Source organism: Alligator sinensis, unplaced genomic scaffold, assembly GCF_000455745.1.
Source record: "Alligator sinensis unplaced genomic scaffold, ASM45574v1 scaffold688_1, whole genome shotgun sequence".
In the NCBI taxonomy this organism is placed as follows: Eukaryota; Metazoa; Chordata; order Crocodylia; family Alligatoridae; genus Alligator; species Alligator sinensis.
Window position 1 is genome coordinate 24104 of NW_005843754.1, and position 13330 is coordinate 37433.

The 13330-nt window shown below is 49.4% G+C and overlaps 1 protein-coding gene across 1 annotated transcript; it reads left to right on the forward strand.

The window, feature by feature from the left end:
* Positions 1-85: 85 nt before the first annotated feature.
* LOC102388831 (zinc finger protein 501-like) lies at positions 86-9892 on the forward strand. The gene is made up of 4 exons (XM_014527643.2): positions 86-294; positions 2602-2718; positions 8037-8221; positions 8699-9892. Exons 1-4 carry the CDS (start codon positions 144-146, stop codon positions 9755-9757), a joined length of 1512 nt encoding a protein of 503 aa, XP_014383129.2. The 5' UTR covers positions 86-143; the 3' UTR covers positions 9758-9892.
* Positions 9893-13330: the final 3438 nt, after the last annotated feature.

A 13330-nucleotide genomic window follows, 5' to 3' on the forward strand; every position in this document is an offset into this window, starting at 1 on the left:
GTAGGGGGTCGGACACGATGATCCATTGTGGTCCCTTCCGACTCTACAATCGATGAATCTATGGCTAAGATTGCAATTCGTGGTAATACCAGTGACTGCAGACAGGGCTGTGGGGCCGGGAGCAGCTGGCGCAGGAGACACTGATGGTGCAACGCTTGTGCCTGCAGCTCCAGGAGGTGTTTGAGGACGTGGCTGTATATTTCACACGGGAGGAGTGGGAGCTGCTGGACGATGAAGACAAGGTGCTTTACCAGGAGCAGATGCTGAAGAATTACCAAGCCCTCGTTTCCCTGGGTAAAGCTCTGGGTCTTGCTTCCCCCGGAGATATGTGAACTCTGCAGTTTTGTAGTCATCTCCCTGTTTCAGCAGTCTCATCCTCATGGACTTTTGGCTGGAGGTTTAAATCCCCTTCCTCCCCACTGCCCTGTCAGTGATCAGGCCTCCCTCACATTTCAGCCTGAGATCTCCTCCTTCATTTGCTCCAGCCGCCTTCACTTGTGCCTTCCTCGTTCTTGTGACTCCTGGTTCTTCCATATGCAGCAGTTTCTTGGCAACATGATCTCCTTTTGCCTTCTCGGCACGTTCACACCATCTCCAGGTCATTGTGCACGAATGCACTAAGCTGTTCCTTGGGGGAGGATTCTGATTTCCTCCCTGTCTGACCTAGCGAATCCTCTCCAGACCCATTTAACAATCCTAGCGTGCTCTGTTCTGAGAGATCTAAATCCCCTTTCTCCTGTCATTATGACCCAGCAGAAGTTAATAGAAAGTCTTATCAGCCTCTGCTGCTACAACAGGGGGATGATGCATTTCCTCAACTGCTCCTCTAGTGACACGTGTACACGTTGTGTAACCCAGGTTGTCTGGCAAGCGGTGCTTCTGAGCTCTGGGTTGAGGTACTGATCTTTTACTAGGTGAATTTGCTTTTCTGATGCTTTCTTTCCCCTCCCTTTCCCCCAGAGGTTTCTCTTAGGAAAGTGCTTTAATGTTTTGTCCCACTCGGCAAACACCATCTAGACCGTTTCTGTATTATGGTCTTTCACATGCTGTGAAATGTCTCTTTCGGCCGTCTTTTGTCCATACGCACGACTCCCACGAACTTGGTGTTCAACCGTGCAGTGCTTGCCAACCTGTGCACTCATTGCCCCCTCCTGGGATGATCCTCCCAGTGGATGGGATGATTGCTGAGTTGCAGCTACAGTTATTATGAAATCATCTTATTTTGTCCCTGGTGATGATGAATTACTCTCTCCCAGAAAATAGTCTCAGTGTCAGTCACTTGTCATGTATGCTTTTCACTGCCATGAGTCCCTTCACTAAGCTCATTTTCACTTCTTTTCCTGGAATTACATTGGTAACATAAATGTTATGCATCCATATGTGTGTCCAATATCTTCTTTTTGGTATGTTGAAAACAGCGAACACTTTGTTTTTGCTCCCTTTTACTTCATAGATTTCATAGTTTTTTGGAGTTGGAAGGGATCTCAGTAGATCGTCAAGTCCGAGCCCTTGCCCTGGGCAGGAAAGAATGTCGGTGGCCTGACCAGTGCCGCATAGAGGGGAAGTATCACCTCCCTACACCTGTTTGTGATGCACATGCCAGTGCATGATAGACTGCAGTTAGCTTTATTGATCACTTCATCACATGGAGGACACATGTTCATTTTGGAGTAAGCTATGACTTTGAGATCCTTTTCTGCTGCTGTGTTGCTTACAAAGTCATCTCCCTGTCTGTAGGTGTGTTGGAAATTCCTTTCCCCTAAGTGCAGTAATTTCCATTTATCTTTGTTAACCTTTATCATATTCTCTTCTGCCCACTTTTCCAAACTGTCCAAATCCCCCTGAATCCATTCCCTGCCAACCAGTGTGTGTTTACTTTGCCCCATAATTTGGTGTTGTCCATGAATTTGGAGAGAGTGCTCTCCAAGCCCTCATCCAAGTCACTGGTGAAGATATTGAACAGCACTGGCCCAAGGACCGAACCTTGTGGGACTCCACTGCCCACATCTTGCCAGGTCAATACCGACTCATCCACTGCCACTCTCTGGGTGCGTCCCATAAGTCGATTTACTACCCACCTGACCATGCAATCATCTACATCACAGCCCCTTAGTTTATTTATTACACTGGCCAATTCTTTCAGCACCTTTGGATGGAGATCATCTGGGCCTGCTAACTTAAACCTTCATGTGTCCCTTCACTAGCTTGGTGCCAACTGTTGGTGAGCTGGTGTCCCTCCTGTGCCTATCTGTAGTCAAACTTAGACATATGTTGTTATCCGTGTTCAGAAATAAAGATGCATGGATCATGAATCTCCTTACCTGTCCCTGGTGACTCTGTCAGTGTAATGTCCTTTCTAAATTATGAGTCATTTGTGCTTTGTTTCCTATGACCATTCCTCATCCACCTGGGTGACAAGGACTGTTATCTCTTGAAGGTTTCTCCCTGCAGGGCCCTCTCTTTCATCTTAAACATCCATTCTCCCTTGTCCATCAAGGCCCTAGTAGACACCTTGAGTTCATTGGATCCATTCCCCAAATCCCAGTTGCATTCTGCATCCAGTACCCGGTCACAAATGCTCTTTAACCACTGCCCAAACAGGATATCGAGGTCCCACACCCGACTTAATCAGCAGCATCCAGCGAGGACAGGTGGAGCTCTGGGTCTGTGATGATGAGGACTGTGGGGAAATCTCAAGATGGGAGGACCTGCTGCAAGGTGAGTTGTGGCTGTTCCCCCAGACCTGACTGCTGTCAGTAAAGCTGTATGCCCAGTGTGCCAGGGTTACTGGAGGCCTGCCCTGTGCTGCCATTGCAGAATGCTGACTATGGATCTGCTGGCACATGCCCTCCTCCCTGACCTCACGCCATCCCTCGATGCATGTAGCAAGGGGAGTCCGCAAAATCTCTTATCAGTGCACTCCTAAGGATTATTGATGTGTGGGTACGGGGTTTGTGGGTGGCTGTGGGTGTGTATCTGGATGTGTGTATATGGGGCATGGGGGAGGGAGTTGGGGTGTGTGGATGTGGGTGGGTGGGTATGGGTGGTTTGTGGGGATGTGTGGGTAGGATGGGGTTTGTGGGGGATAAGTGGTGTGTGTGTGGTATGTGCATGTAGCAGTGAATGGGACTTCCCCCAGAGACTTGTAGATGTAAGTGTTACGGGGGTCTAGGGGAGGGTGTGGGGTGTATGATTGGGCAAGGGTGAGATTATGGGGTTTCTGTGGGAGAGTTTAAGGGTATGTGGGGTGTGCATGGGAGCCCCTGCATGAGCCCAACTTAGCTGGTCAGGCCCTATGCCCACCCAGCAACAGCCTGCTCCGCCCAGCCTTGACGCATTCAACCGCCCCTGGGCATGCAGCATGGGTACGGTAGCGCCTTCTGGCTGCTGCACCCACCCTGATGATAGCAGCAGGACCAGCGTTTGCAGCCCCTTCCAGTCTGAGCAGCACCAGCAGCAGCAGGGCATAAACTGTTGCTCGTTGCCGGGAGGAAAAGCAGACCCTCCCCTTTGCCGCTGCTGGGCAGTTTTTGGTGCTGCTGCCTACAACATACCAAGCTCCCCTGTGGCTCGGGCACTGCTGCCTCTGGGCTGCCCTGCGACTGCTCTGCACTGTCACTGCTGCCGCACAGGTCAGCCCAGAGGCAGCAGAGATGGAGCTGCAGGGCAGCCTGGTGCAGTGCAGACTCTGGCAGCTGAGCCAAAAACTGCCTGATGGCAGCGAGAGGGAGATGCTGTTTTTCTTTTACAACAAGCAACATTTTCTTCCCGATGCAGCCGCTGCTGCTGTTCGGCCTGGAGTGGTGAGCCTGGCAGTGCTGGAGCCCAGGCTCAGCAGTGGTGGCATGGGAGAGAAACTGCTGCTCAGCATGGAGTAAAAGCTGCCCCTCCCTCTCCCGCTGCTGGTGCTTTCTGATGTATCTGCCTGGAGCTCGCACGTGGCTTCCCTGCTTCTGCTCTTTGTTGCCACCTCTGCCTCACCAGGCAGCCTAGGATGTTAGCAAAGCTAACACAGGAAAGAATGGGGAAGGCTGGGACACTAGAAAGACCTGAACACTGTAACAAGGGATAGAGGAGTGAAGGAGGAAGAATAAGCAATAGGGAAATGAGAAGTTGGGACTCAAGAGAAGTGATTTGTTTTAGGTGTGAGGGAAAAGGCCACATAGCGAGAGATTGCAATAAGAAAGTAGGAAGTGAAGGGGCCCATGAGTTTTCCCACAAAGAGCAGATGGACTGCAGTTTTGGGAAACACAGAGAACCATGGCACAAGGCCAAACCTATAGTCGAAGTAAAAATAGGGGATATAATAGTACCTGCTATCATTAATACAAGATGCCCACAAACCATATTAAGGTCTGAACTGGTGTCACTTTCCATAGGAGAATTAGTAACACCCATAAATATGGTCTGTATACATGGGGCCTCATACACATATCAGAAGAAGAGATTAAGACTGACCGTGTTAAACCAAATGGAAGAAATTGTGGTAGGATTAGCTGAGTCTCTGCCCTGCCCCATGCTATTGGGGACAGAGTGGCCATACTTGCAAGAAGTAGTGACTAAAGCAATGGGAGAGCTAAAAACCCGCGATTATGTGAAACGAGTGGAAAGGGCATTAGGGGGAGTAAAACTTCCAGAGCAAGGGCCGAATGCAGGAGAGGAAGAAGGAATAGATCTAGAAAATATAGGGGAGGGCCATTTCAGAGAACATGAAAAACAAGAGCAGCTGTTCCGAAACATTTTCGAAGAAAGCCTAGCCAAGAGGGAGGAGGAGGTACTCCGACCTGAGCTGGTGGAAAGGACACCCCATTTTGAGGCAAGAAGAGGGATCCTTTACTGGATAGATAAAGGCAGGGAAGGAGAGGAAGTAGCACAAATCCTGGTGCCTAGGCAGTACTGGTTGCTGTTGTTAACGATTGCTCATGCATTACCAATGCGGGGTAATTTGGGCCAGGATAAAACAGAAGCCTGGTTAAAACAAAGGGTTTTTGGGCTAGGCCTTTATAAGATCATGGAAAGGTACTGTAGGGAATGCCTGGAGTGTCGGAAGCAATCAGGTTATAAACCCACGAAAATACCTTTAGTATCCATGCCACAGTCAGTGCGCCCGTTTGAAAGAATAGCCCTGGATATCGCAGGACCATTCCCAAGGAGTAATGTAGGATATCATTATGCACTAGTGGTGGTAGATTACCCTACGAGGTTTCCAGACGCGATACCCGTGAAGAATATTATGACACTGAAGATAGGAGAGGAACTGATAAAGTGGGTCTCAAGGGTGGGGATCCCAGAGAAGATTCTAACAGGCCAAAGGAAGACGTTTATGTCAGGGGTATTATGAGGGCATATTTTATGATAAAACAGCTCAAGCCCTCTGCATACCACCCACAAATGGATGGACTAGTAGAAAGGTTCAACAGAACTTTGAAGGGAATGTTAATGGCATGCATTCAGGGTGACCCAAGGAAATGGGAGTCGATGATACCTCTGTTAGACCCTGACTCCATGCAGTGCCCAACGACTAAGGAGATGATGATCCAATTCCTCATGGATCCTGTTACTCATGAGCCAGAGCAAGCAGGGAGGAAACACCAGTACACATTGCTCACAACAGCTTTATTCAGAATGGAGACAGCTTTGGGCAAGGTCTTAAAAAACCAACGAACTGGGGACCTGCACTGAACATTAGTTCTTTTCACATTTTGTACACATTGGCTCATACATATTAACATATGTTCCACCTATTTTCCTCCTTCTGTTCCACCCATTTCTCCTCCCATTTCAAGCTCTGCCTCTGTTTACTCCATTAGCATGGAATTGTTTATGCATTTTCTTAATTTACATGCCTCTCTCCTACGAGTGCATGCGTAAGACTTTGACTTCTGCTTCTTTCGGTCACTTGCTGGTTCTTTCTGGTTTTTTACTGATTCCTTCTTCATCTCCAAGGCCTTGCTTCTGCTTTATCTCCTGACCATAGCTGGCGAGCTGCATCTTGTTCTCCGTACACAATGGGCTCTAACACTACAACCTTGTCAGAAAACTTCTTGCCTAAGCATTTGCAAGGTTATTTTTAATATATCATTTTGCGTTGTGACCAGCAGCTTTTGCTGAGACACAGGAAAAAGCCTTTTTATTTAGCTGCAAATCCAGTGCTTCCCCAGACCCAAATCCTGTCACCCTAACATCCTCCATTATTGTTTACAGTCAGAGAGGCTCCCCAGGCATCCACAGGGTGCACTTCCTTCGAATTAGTTTATGGACACAAACCAAGGGGGTTGCTTAATATTATCAGTCAGGGGTGGTCAGAGGGACCACCATGTGAAGGGAGACAACCACAGTTTGTGCGAGATTTTCGGGAGTGTTTGGAGAGTGTTCAAGAAGTGGCAGAGGAGAACCTGGGACTTAATCTCGTTTTTACCTCTGTTGGCTATGACACACACGCCAAAGACAGAGATTTGAAAGAGGGAGATTGGGTCTTGGTTTTGCTTCTCAATAAGTCACAAATTGTTGTCACTGTGACAGTGACCTTTTCAAGTGACTAAAAGGCTAGGGCCAGTAAATTATGAAGTACAGAGGATGAGCCCCATAAGGAAGAAGCAAAATTATCACATTAACATGCTGAAAAAGTGGAATGACAGGGAAGCGTGGCTGATGCAAGGAGAAGTAGGAGACCTAGACGATGTAGGAGACCCTAGGATATTAGAATTTGTGACAGGAGAACCCCAAATAATGGAAAAACAGACCCCTGGACAGAGGGAAGAGTGAGAAGAGTTGATAGCCAAATTCCCAGATGTATTTAGTGAAAAACCGAGTAGAGCCAAGAGCGTGGTGCACAGCATCAGGACAACTGAGGGGTGTATCGTAAGAGATCATTGGAGACAACTGCTGCAAGACTTATGGAGAATAGTGAAACAAGAAATCACACAGATGTTGGAGGCAGATATAGAAGAGTCACGAAGTCTGTGTAGGAGTCATCTAGTGATAGTCCCAAAGTCAGACAGGACTATCTGGGTATGTGTAGATTTTAGAACGGTGAACAAGGTGGCAACTTTTGATGCATCCCCCATGCCTCCAGTGGAAGAAATGCTAGAAAAGATAAGCCAGGCCAAGTATATTTTTTTACATTTGATTTCACAAAAGGTTACTGGAAAATACCCATGAATGCTGTAGATAAAAAGAAGACTGCCTTCGCGTCACCATGGGGGTTATTTCAATTTAAGTGTATGCCATTCAGTCTCCATGGAGTGGTAGCATCTTTCCAACATTTAATGGATAAGACGTTAGCCCCACACCAAGATCATCATCATCTTATAGTGATGATATTATAATCTTTTTGCCCAACTGGGAACAACATTATCAACATATATAGATTGTTTTGCAAGAACTCGGAAAGACAGGCTTGACAGCTAATCCAAAGAAGTGTAGCTTGGGGCAGGAGGAGGCCAAGTATCTGGGTTTCCAGGTAGGACAGGGACAGGTAAGACCACTGGCAGACAGAGTAGAGGCTATAAGGCACTATAAGGTACCAAAGACTTTAAGACAACTTAGGTCATTCCTAGGTTTTGCAAACTGTTATAGGAGATTTGTCAGGGATTTTTCCAAGAACGTGGAACCCCTCACAGACATGACAAAGGGTAAGCCCAGGTATTTAAGATGGTCTGAGCAAGCAATGGAAGGCTTTGAGGAAGTCAAACGGCTGCTGTGTAAGGCACCAGTCCTATATTTTAGACACCGACTTCATTCGGCGCCTAACGACTAGGGAGACAATGACCTAATTGCTTATGAATCATGTTACTCATTAGCCAGAGCAAGCAAGGAGTAAATGCTACCAAGTCAGGAACTTTAGCCCAGAACTGGGACCTGTCCCTCCCTCACCCCCAGCAATTCAGCTTTCGACAGGAAGACCATGTTTTCTAGAGGGAACACAATGCCAAGGTCCAGGCCTGTTCTGAGGCCCATCCCAACAGAAGGGATAGCAATGTTTGCCCTTTGCCAGGAGGGTAGGGTCTAATTTGGAGTTTCTCTCTCCCATGCAGGAGGTGCCTGCTTACTGAGCAGAGCTGAGGAGCAGCCTCCTGTGGAAGAGTCTGCAGACCTGGAGCCAGCGCAGACTTCCCCAGGGAGTTTGGGTGAGATGGACTCCCTGAGACCTGAGAAGGAGCAATCGCACGATAGTCAGGGGAGGCCCCAAACGCAGAAGGAGAATGTAGTGATGAACCAGGTACCATCTCCAGTTGGGGGTGAGGGTGGAGAAGGGCCAGAACCCGGAAAGCCTTGGGTGCAGGGAATAATTTGTGGAGGTGAGAGACCAGAGAGCCCCTATAAAAATGCACTGCATGCAAGCAAAAGCTGTGGGGAGGGCCTCAGAGGGAAGCAGGAGCTAATTGCCAAACACAGGGGCAGAGCTCACCCCTACCTTACAGTCAGGAAAACATTTAAGTGCCCATCAGTCCTAGCTCTTCACAAGCACTGGGGAGAAGTCCCATGTATGCAGCCAAGTGTGGGAAGAGCTTCACCTGCCTCTATGCCCTGGTTGTTCACTGCCAGACCCATTCTGGAGAGCTACCTCACCGCTTCACCAAATTGGGGAAGAGCTTTGTGTGCCCCACAGACCTGGTCAAGCACCTACATGTGCAGAGGGGGAAGTGTCAGGCACAGCTGGGGCAAGCCCTTCAGCCCTTTTTTCTCCCTGTCTCAGGACCGGTGCATCCCCCTAGAGAGGAAGACACTTCACTGCACTGAGTGCAGGAAGAACTTCATCTGCTTTCAAGACCTGTCCCAGCACGAGTGTGTACAGCACTGCTGCACCAAGTGTGGGAAGAGATTCAGACAGCTCTCCAAACTGGTGAGCCACTTGTGCATGCACACAAAGGAGAAGCTACATCAGTGTTCAGAGTGTGGGAAGAGCTTCTCTCAGTCCTCCCATCTGGCTAAGCACCGGCGTATTCACACAGGGGAGAAACCACATCAGTGCTCACAATGTGGGAAGAGCTTCACTCAGTCCTCCCATCTGACTAAGCACCAGCGTATCCACACAGGGGAGAAGCCATATCAGTGCTCAGAGTGTGGGAAGAGCTTCAGTGTGTCCTACAGCCTGGCTCTGCATCAGCGTATCCACACGGGGGAGAAGCCACATCAGTGCTCAGATTGTGGGAAGAGCTTCACTCAGTCCTCCCATCTGACTAAGCACCAGCGTATCCACACAGGGGAGAAGCCACATCAGTGCTTGGAGTGTGGGAAGAGATTCACTCTCTCCTCCAGCCTGGCTCTGCACCAGCGTATCCACACAGGGGAGAAACCATATCAGTGCTCAGTGTGTGGGAAGAGATTCACTCAGTCCTCCCAGCTGGCTCAGCACCAGCGTATCCATACAGGGGAGAAACCCCATCAGTGCTCAGATTGTGGGAAGAGCTTCACTCACTCCTCTGGCCTGGCTAAGCACCAGCGTATCCACACGGGGGAGAAGCCACATCAGTGCTCAGAGTGTGGGAAGAGCTTCACTCACTCCTCTGGCCTGGCTAAGCACCAGCGTATCCATGCAGGGGAGAAGCCATATCAATGCTCAGACTGTGGGAAGAGCTTCATTCGGTCCTCCACCCTGGCTCAACACTATCGGATCCACACAGGAGAGAAGCCACATCAGTGCTCAGCGTGTAGGAAGAGCTTCATTCGGTCCTCTGACCTCACCAGACACTGCATCGTCCACACAACAGAGAAACCATATCGGTTCTCGGAGTGTGGGAAAAGCTTCAACTGATCCTCTAACCTGGCCTAGCACCAGCTTACCCACACTGGTTAGAAGCCACATCAGTGCTCAGACTGTGGGAAGATCTTCACCCAATTCTCCCACCTGTCCCGGCAACAGCTCATTGACACAGATTAAAAACTAGTGCATCCATATCTGGGAGTGTCTTTAATTCTGTCAGTAATACAGGAAGGTTTTGGGGATGTATACCAGCTCAGCACCCACCAATGTCTGCATCCAAGGAAGCAGTCTCATGCCTGTGGACTGCAACAACAGTTCACCCTTTGTTCAGCCTTTCTAGGGCACTGCAAAACCCAAAGGACACAGAAGCTGGCCTCCCAGGTTTGAGGGTGAAGGGTTAAAAGGAGACACCTCAGGCAGAGGCCAGCCTGGATACTGGGGGAACCTGTGAGGAGATGATCTTTGCATCAGCCTTGGAGCCTGTGCCATCCCCATCATTCTCTAAAAGCAGTCAATACTCCCAGGGGGAGAAGAATTGCCTTCACAATAGGTGCCTTCCCCAAGACAGTTGGCTCCAAATGACATGCAGGGACTGTCTTTGTTCAACTACCCTGCTAGCCTCAGGGTTCTTGTATGTGAGGCTCTAGAGTTGCAGGAAGGAAGACATTTATTGCTGGGGAAGCATTCTCTGCCCTCCACCCTGACCATGCCTTTCCTCCCCACTGCATCACCCCTTCTTCCAGGCCTGCACATACCCATTGAGGTCTGCAAGAAACTGCTACTGCCACCCCATGAGCCCAGTTTGGCAGGGTTTTTTTTCTTCTCAGCCCCTCATCAGAACTCAGCACCACCAGGTGTCAGCTGTACCCCCCGCCCCACCCGCCCTCCTTTCCTGCATGCCATTCTCTATAGCAGGTTCCTTGGTAATCAAGCCCCACAACTTAACATGATACCCCTGAGGTTGGTCTCTATGTCCTCTTACAGCTGTGAAATGCAATAATAGGTGTAAAGGAGGTGCATGCAGCCTGTAACAGGTCCTTCCTCTTCTGTGGAAGGGTGGGGAAAGAATGAAGGCATCCTCTGGGTGAAATGCAGCATGTTGTAATCTCTCGGGAATACTGAGGCTTCCGTCCTCGTGCCAAAGCCATTTGGCTCCGTGAGTGTCCTGTAGGAGCCACTCCAAGAGGCTAATAACCCATCCGGCAGAAAAGGGCCGGGGAGTTAAAGTGGGCTCTAAGGTGACTGAGCCAGCAGTGTGCCTTTGTTGCCAAGAAGGCTAAGGGCATGCTGGGCTACACTGGTAGGAGTGTTGGCAGTAGGGCAAGGGAAGTGATTCTTCTCTATTCTGCACTGGGGAGGCCACATCTGGAGTCCTGTGTCCAGTTGTAGGCCCCCCACCACAGAAAGGATGTGGACACATCAAAGAGTCCATCAGAGGGAAACAGAGGGTGAGGGGGGCATTTTCACAGACCTGCGTTTTGCATTTTAGCTTAAGTTTCTGTTCCACCCAAGAGAGTCCCAAAACACCAGTATTCTCATCCTATAACTGAAGCAGGGTGGTTGTTCCCGAAAGATTGTAAGGAACCATTTTTCCAGTGATTTAACTGATCTAATAAAAGATCTCACGTTGCCCAAAGAACCTTGTCTATGTTCCATACATCGTCATCACTTGTTGGATAGGCTGTACTATACTTTTGATCATTGAGCTCTCATCTGTATTTCATTATTAAACTTGCTAGGCGAAAGAAGCGACATGGATGTTTGTGAGTGATTTTGGTGGGACTGCCTCTTCAACCCTTTCTTGGTGCCCAGAAGGACTCTGAGGGTCATCAAGCCTTCCCCAAGCCCTCAGACTTCGTGCTGCTTGGGGAAGAGGCTGGAGGTCAGTGCCCCCAATTTGTTGCATTTTACTTCAAATAATTTGGTCCTTTTCAGCCATTGCTTTTGATATTTGGAAGCTTTGTGCCATATAGGGCTCCCACTCATCCCTATTTCTTCCTGTCTTGCATCCTGAATAATACTTGCTTCCATTATGAGAGCAGCCATTTCAGCATCTTTCAAATTATGGCGAAAAGGAATGAACTGCGGTCCTATGTGGTAAAAACTCCCTACGGTCACATCTACAGGAGGTACAGAAGACACTTAAGAATGGATTACTCATCAGTACCAGCAGACCATGTGGATGCACCTCAAAATAAGGCAGCAGAACAAACATCTGAAGTAAAACCAGACCACCAAGAGCAAGAGTTTTGTTACATTTCAGAAAATCCACCAGTACCCCCAGAGACACCTGAAGACACCATGCAAACTAAGACTGGATATGTGATGAAGTTGCCTGCGAAATACAAGGACTATGTAATGGGATAGTGGTAAAAGCTTACCAGCCCTTCTGCTATGTTTCCTCTGCATGGGAAATGACTTCCTTTGTGCTTCAAGGATTGTATCCTTAAGGAACAACCTCTCTTCATGCACTCCTTTTGCCTTCAGTCCCTGGTCCTGCAGCAGTTCCCCCACTAGTGACCAGAGCTTGTTGAAATTTGCATTGTTGAATTCCAGAGCTTCAATCCAGCTGTCCAATTTGTCTGCCTTGTGACGGGCAGTGAACATGATGGTTTCATGGTTGCTTTCACCCAGGCTACTCTCTAAGTTTAAGTCAATCATCAGGTCATCTCCTTTGGCCAGGACTGAGTCTAGAAGAGCATTACCTCTGGTTGCCCCAGCCCCGCGGTAGTGATGGGGACCAGCACGCATCGCATCTGCTCCAGGCTCTCCCATCTGGGCTGAGCAATGGCAGCACTGGACAGAAACTGCTGCTCAGCACAGAATAAAAGTGGCTTCTCCCCATCGCCACTGCCAACGCTTCCTGGTGTAGCTGCTCTGAGCCCACACAGGATTTCCCTGTGTCTACACCACATCACCACCACCTCTGGGCTGCCCAGCGCAGCAATGGTGACAATGTAGTGCAGCTTCAGGGCAGCCCAGAGGCAGCAGCAATGGAGATGCAGGGCAGTCTGGTGTGGTGCAGGCTCCAGGTGGCTGCACCAAAAACTGCCCAGTGGCAGTGAAGGGAAGGGACCACTTTTCCCCCCTCACACACACACACACACACACATGCCCCCACACACCTCCTGGGGGAACCCTACTCACTGCTACCTGCACACACCCCACAACATACACGCACTCACACACGCACACCCCCAGCCACCCTCCTGTTCCACACACCCCAAAACCCCTCACAAACCCCATACACACTCACCCAAACCCCCATACCCACCCACACACCCACATCCACTTGCAGGCCAAGCCCTATGAGGAGAGAATGAGGCACCTGCACCCCTTCAGCCTCCGCAAGAGAAGGTTGAGAGGCGACCTTGCAGCTGCCTATAAGTTCATCACGGGGGCACAGAAGGGAATTGGTGAGGTTTAATTCACCAAGGCGCCCCCGGGGGTTACAAGAAATAATGGCCACAAGCTAGCAGAGAGCAGATTTAGACTGGACATTAGGAAGAACTTCTTCACAGTAAGAGTGGCCAAGGTCTGGAACGGGCTCCCAAGGGAGGTGGTGCTCTCCCCTACCCTGGGGGTCTTCAAGAGGAGGTTAGATAGGCATCTAGCTGGGGTCAT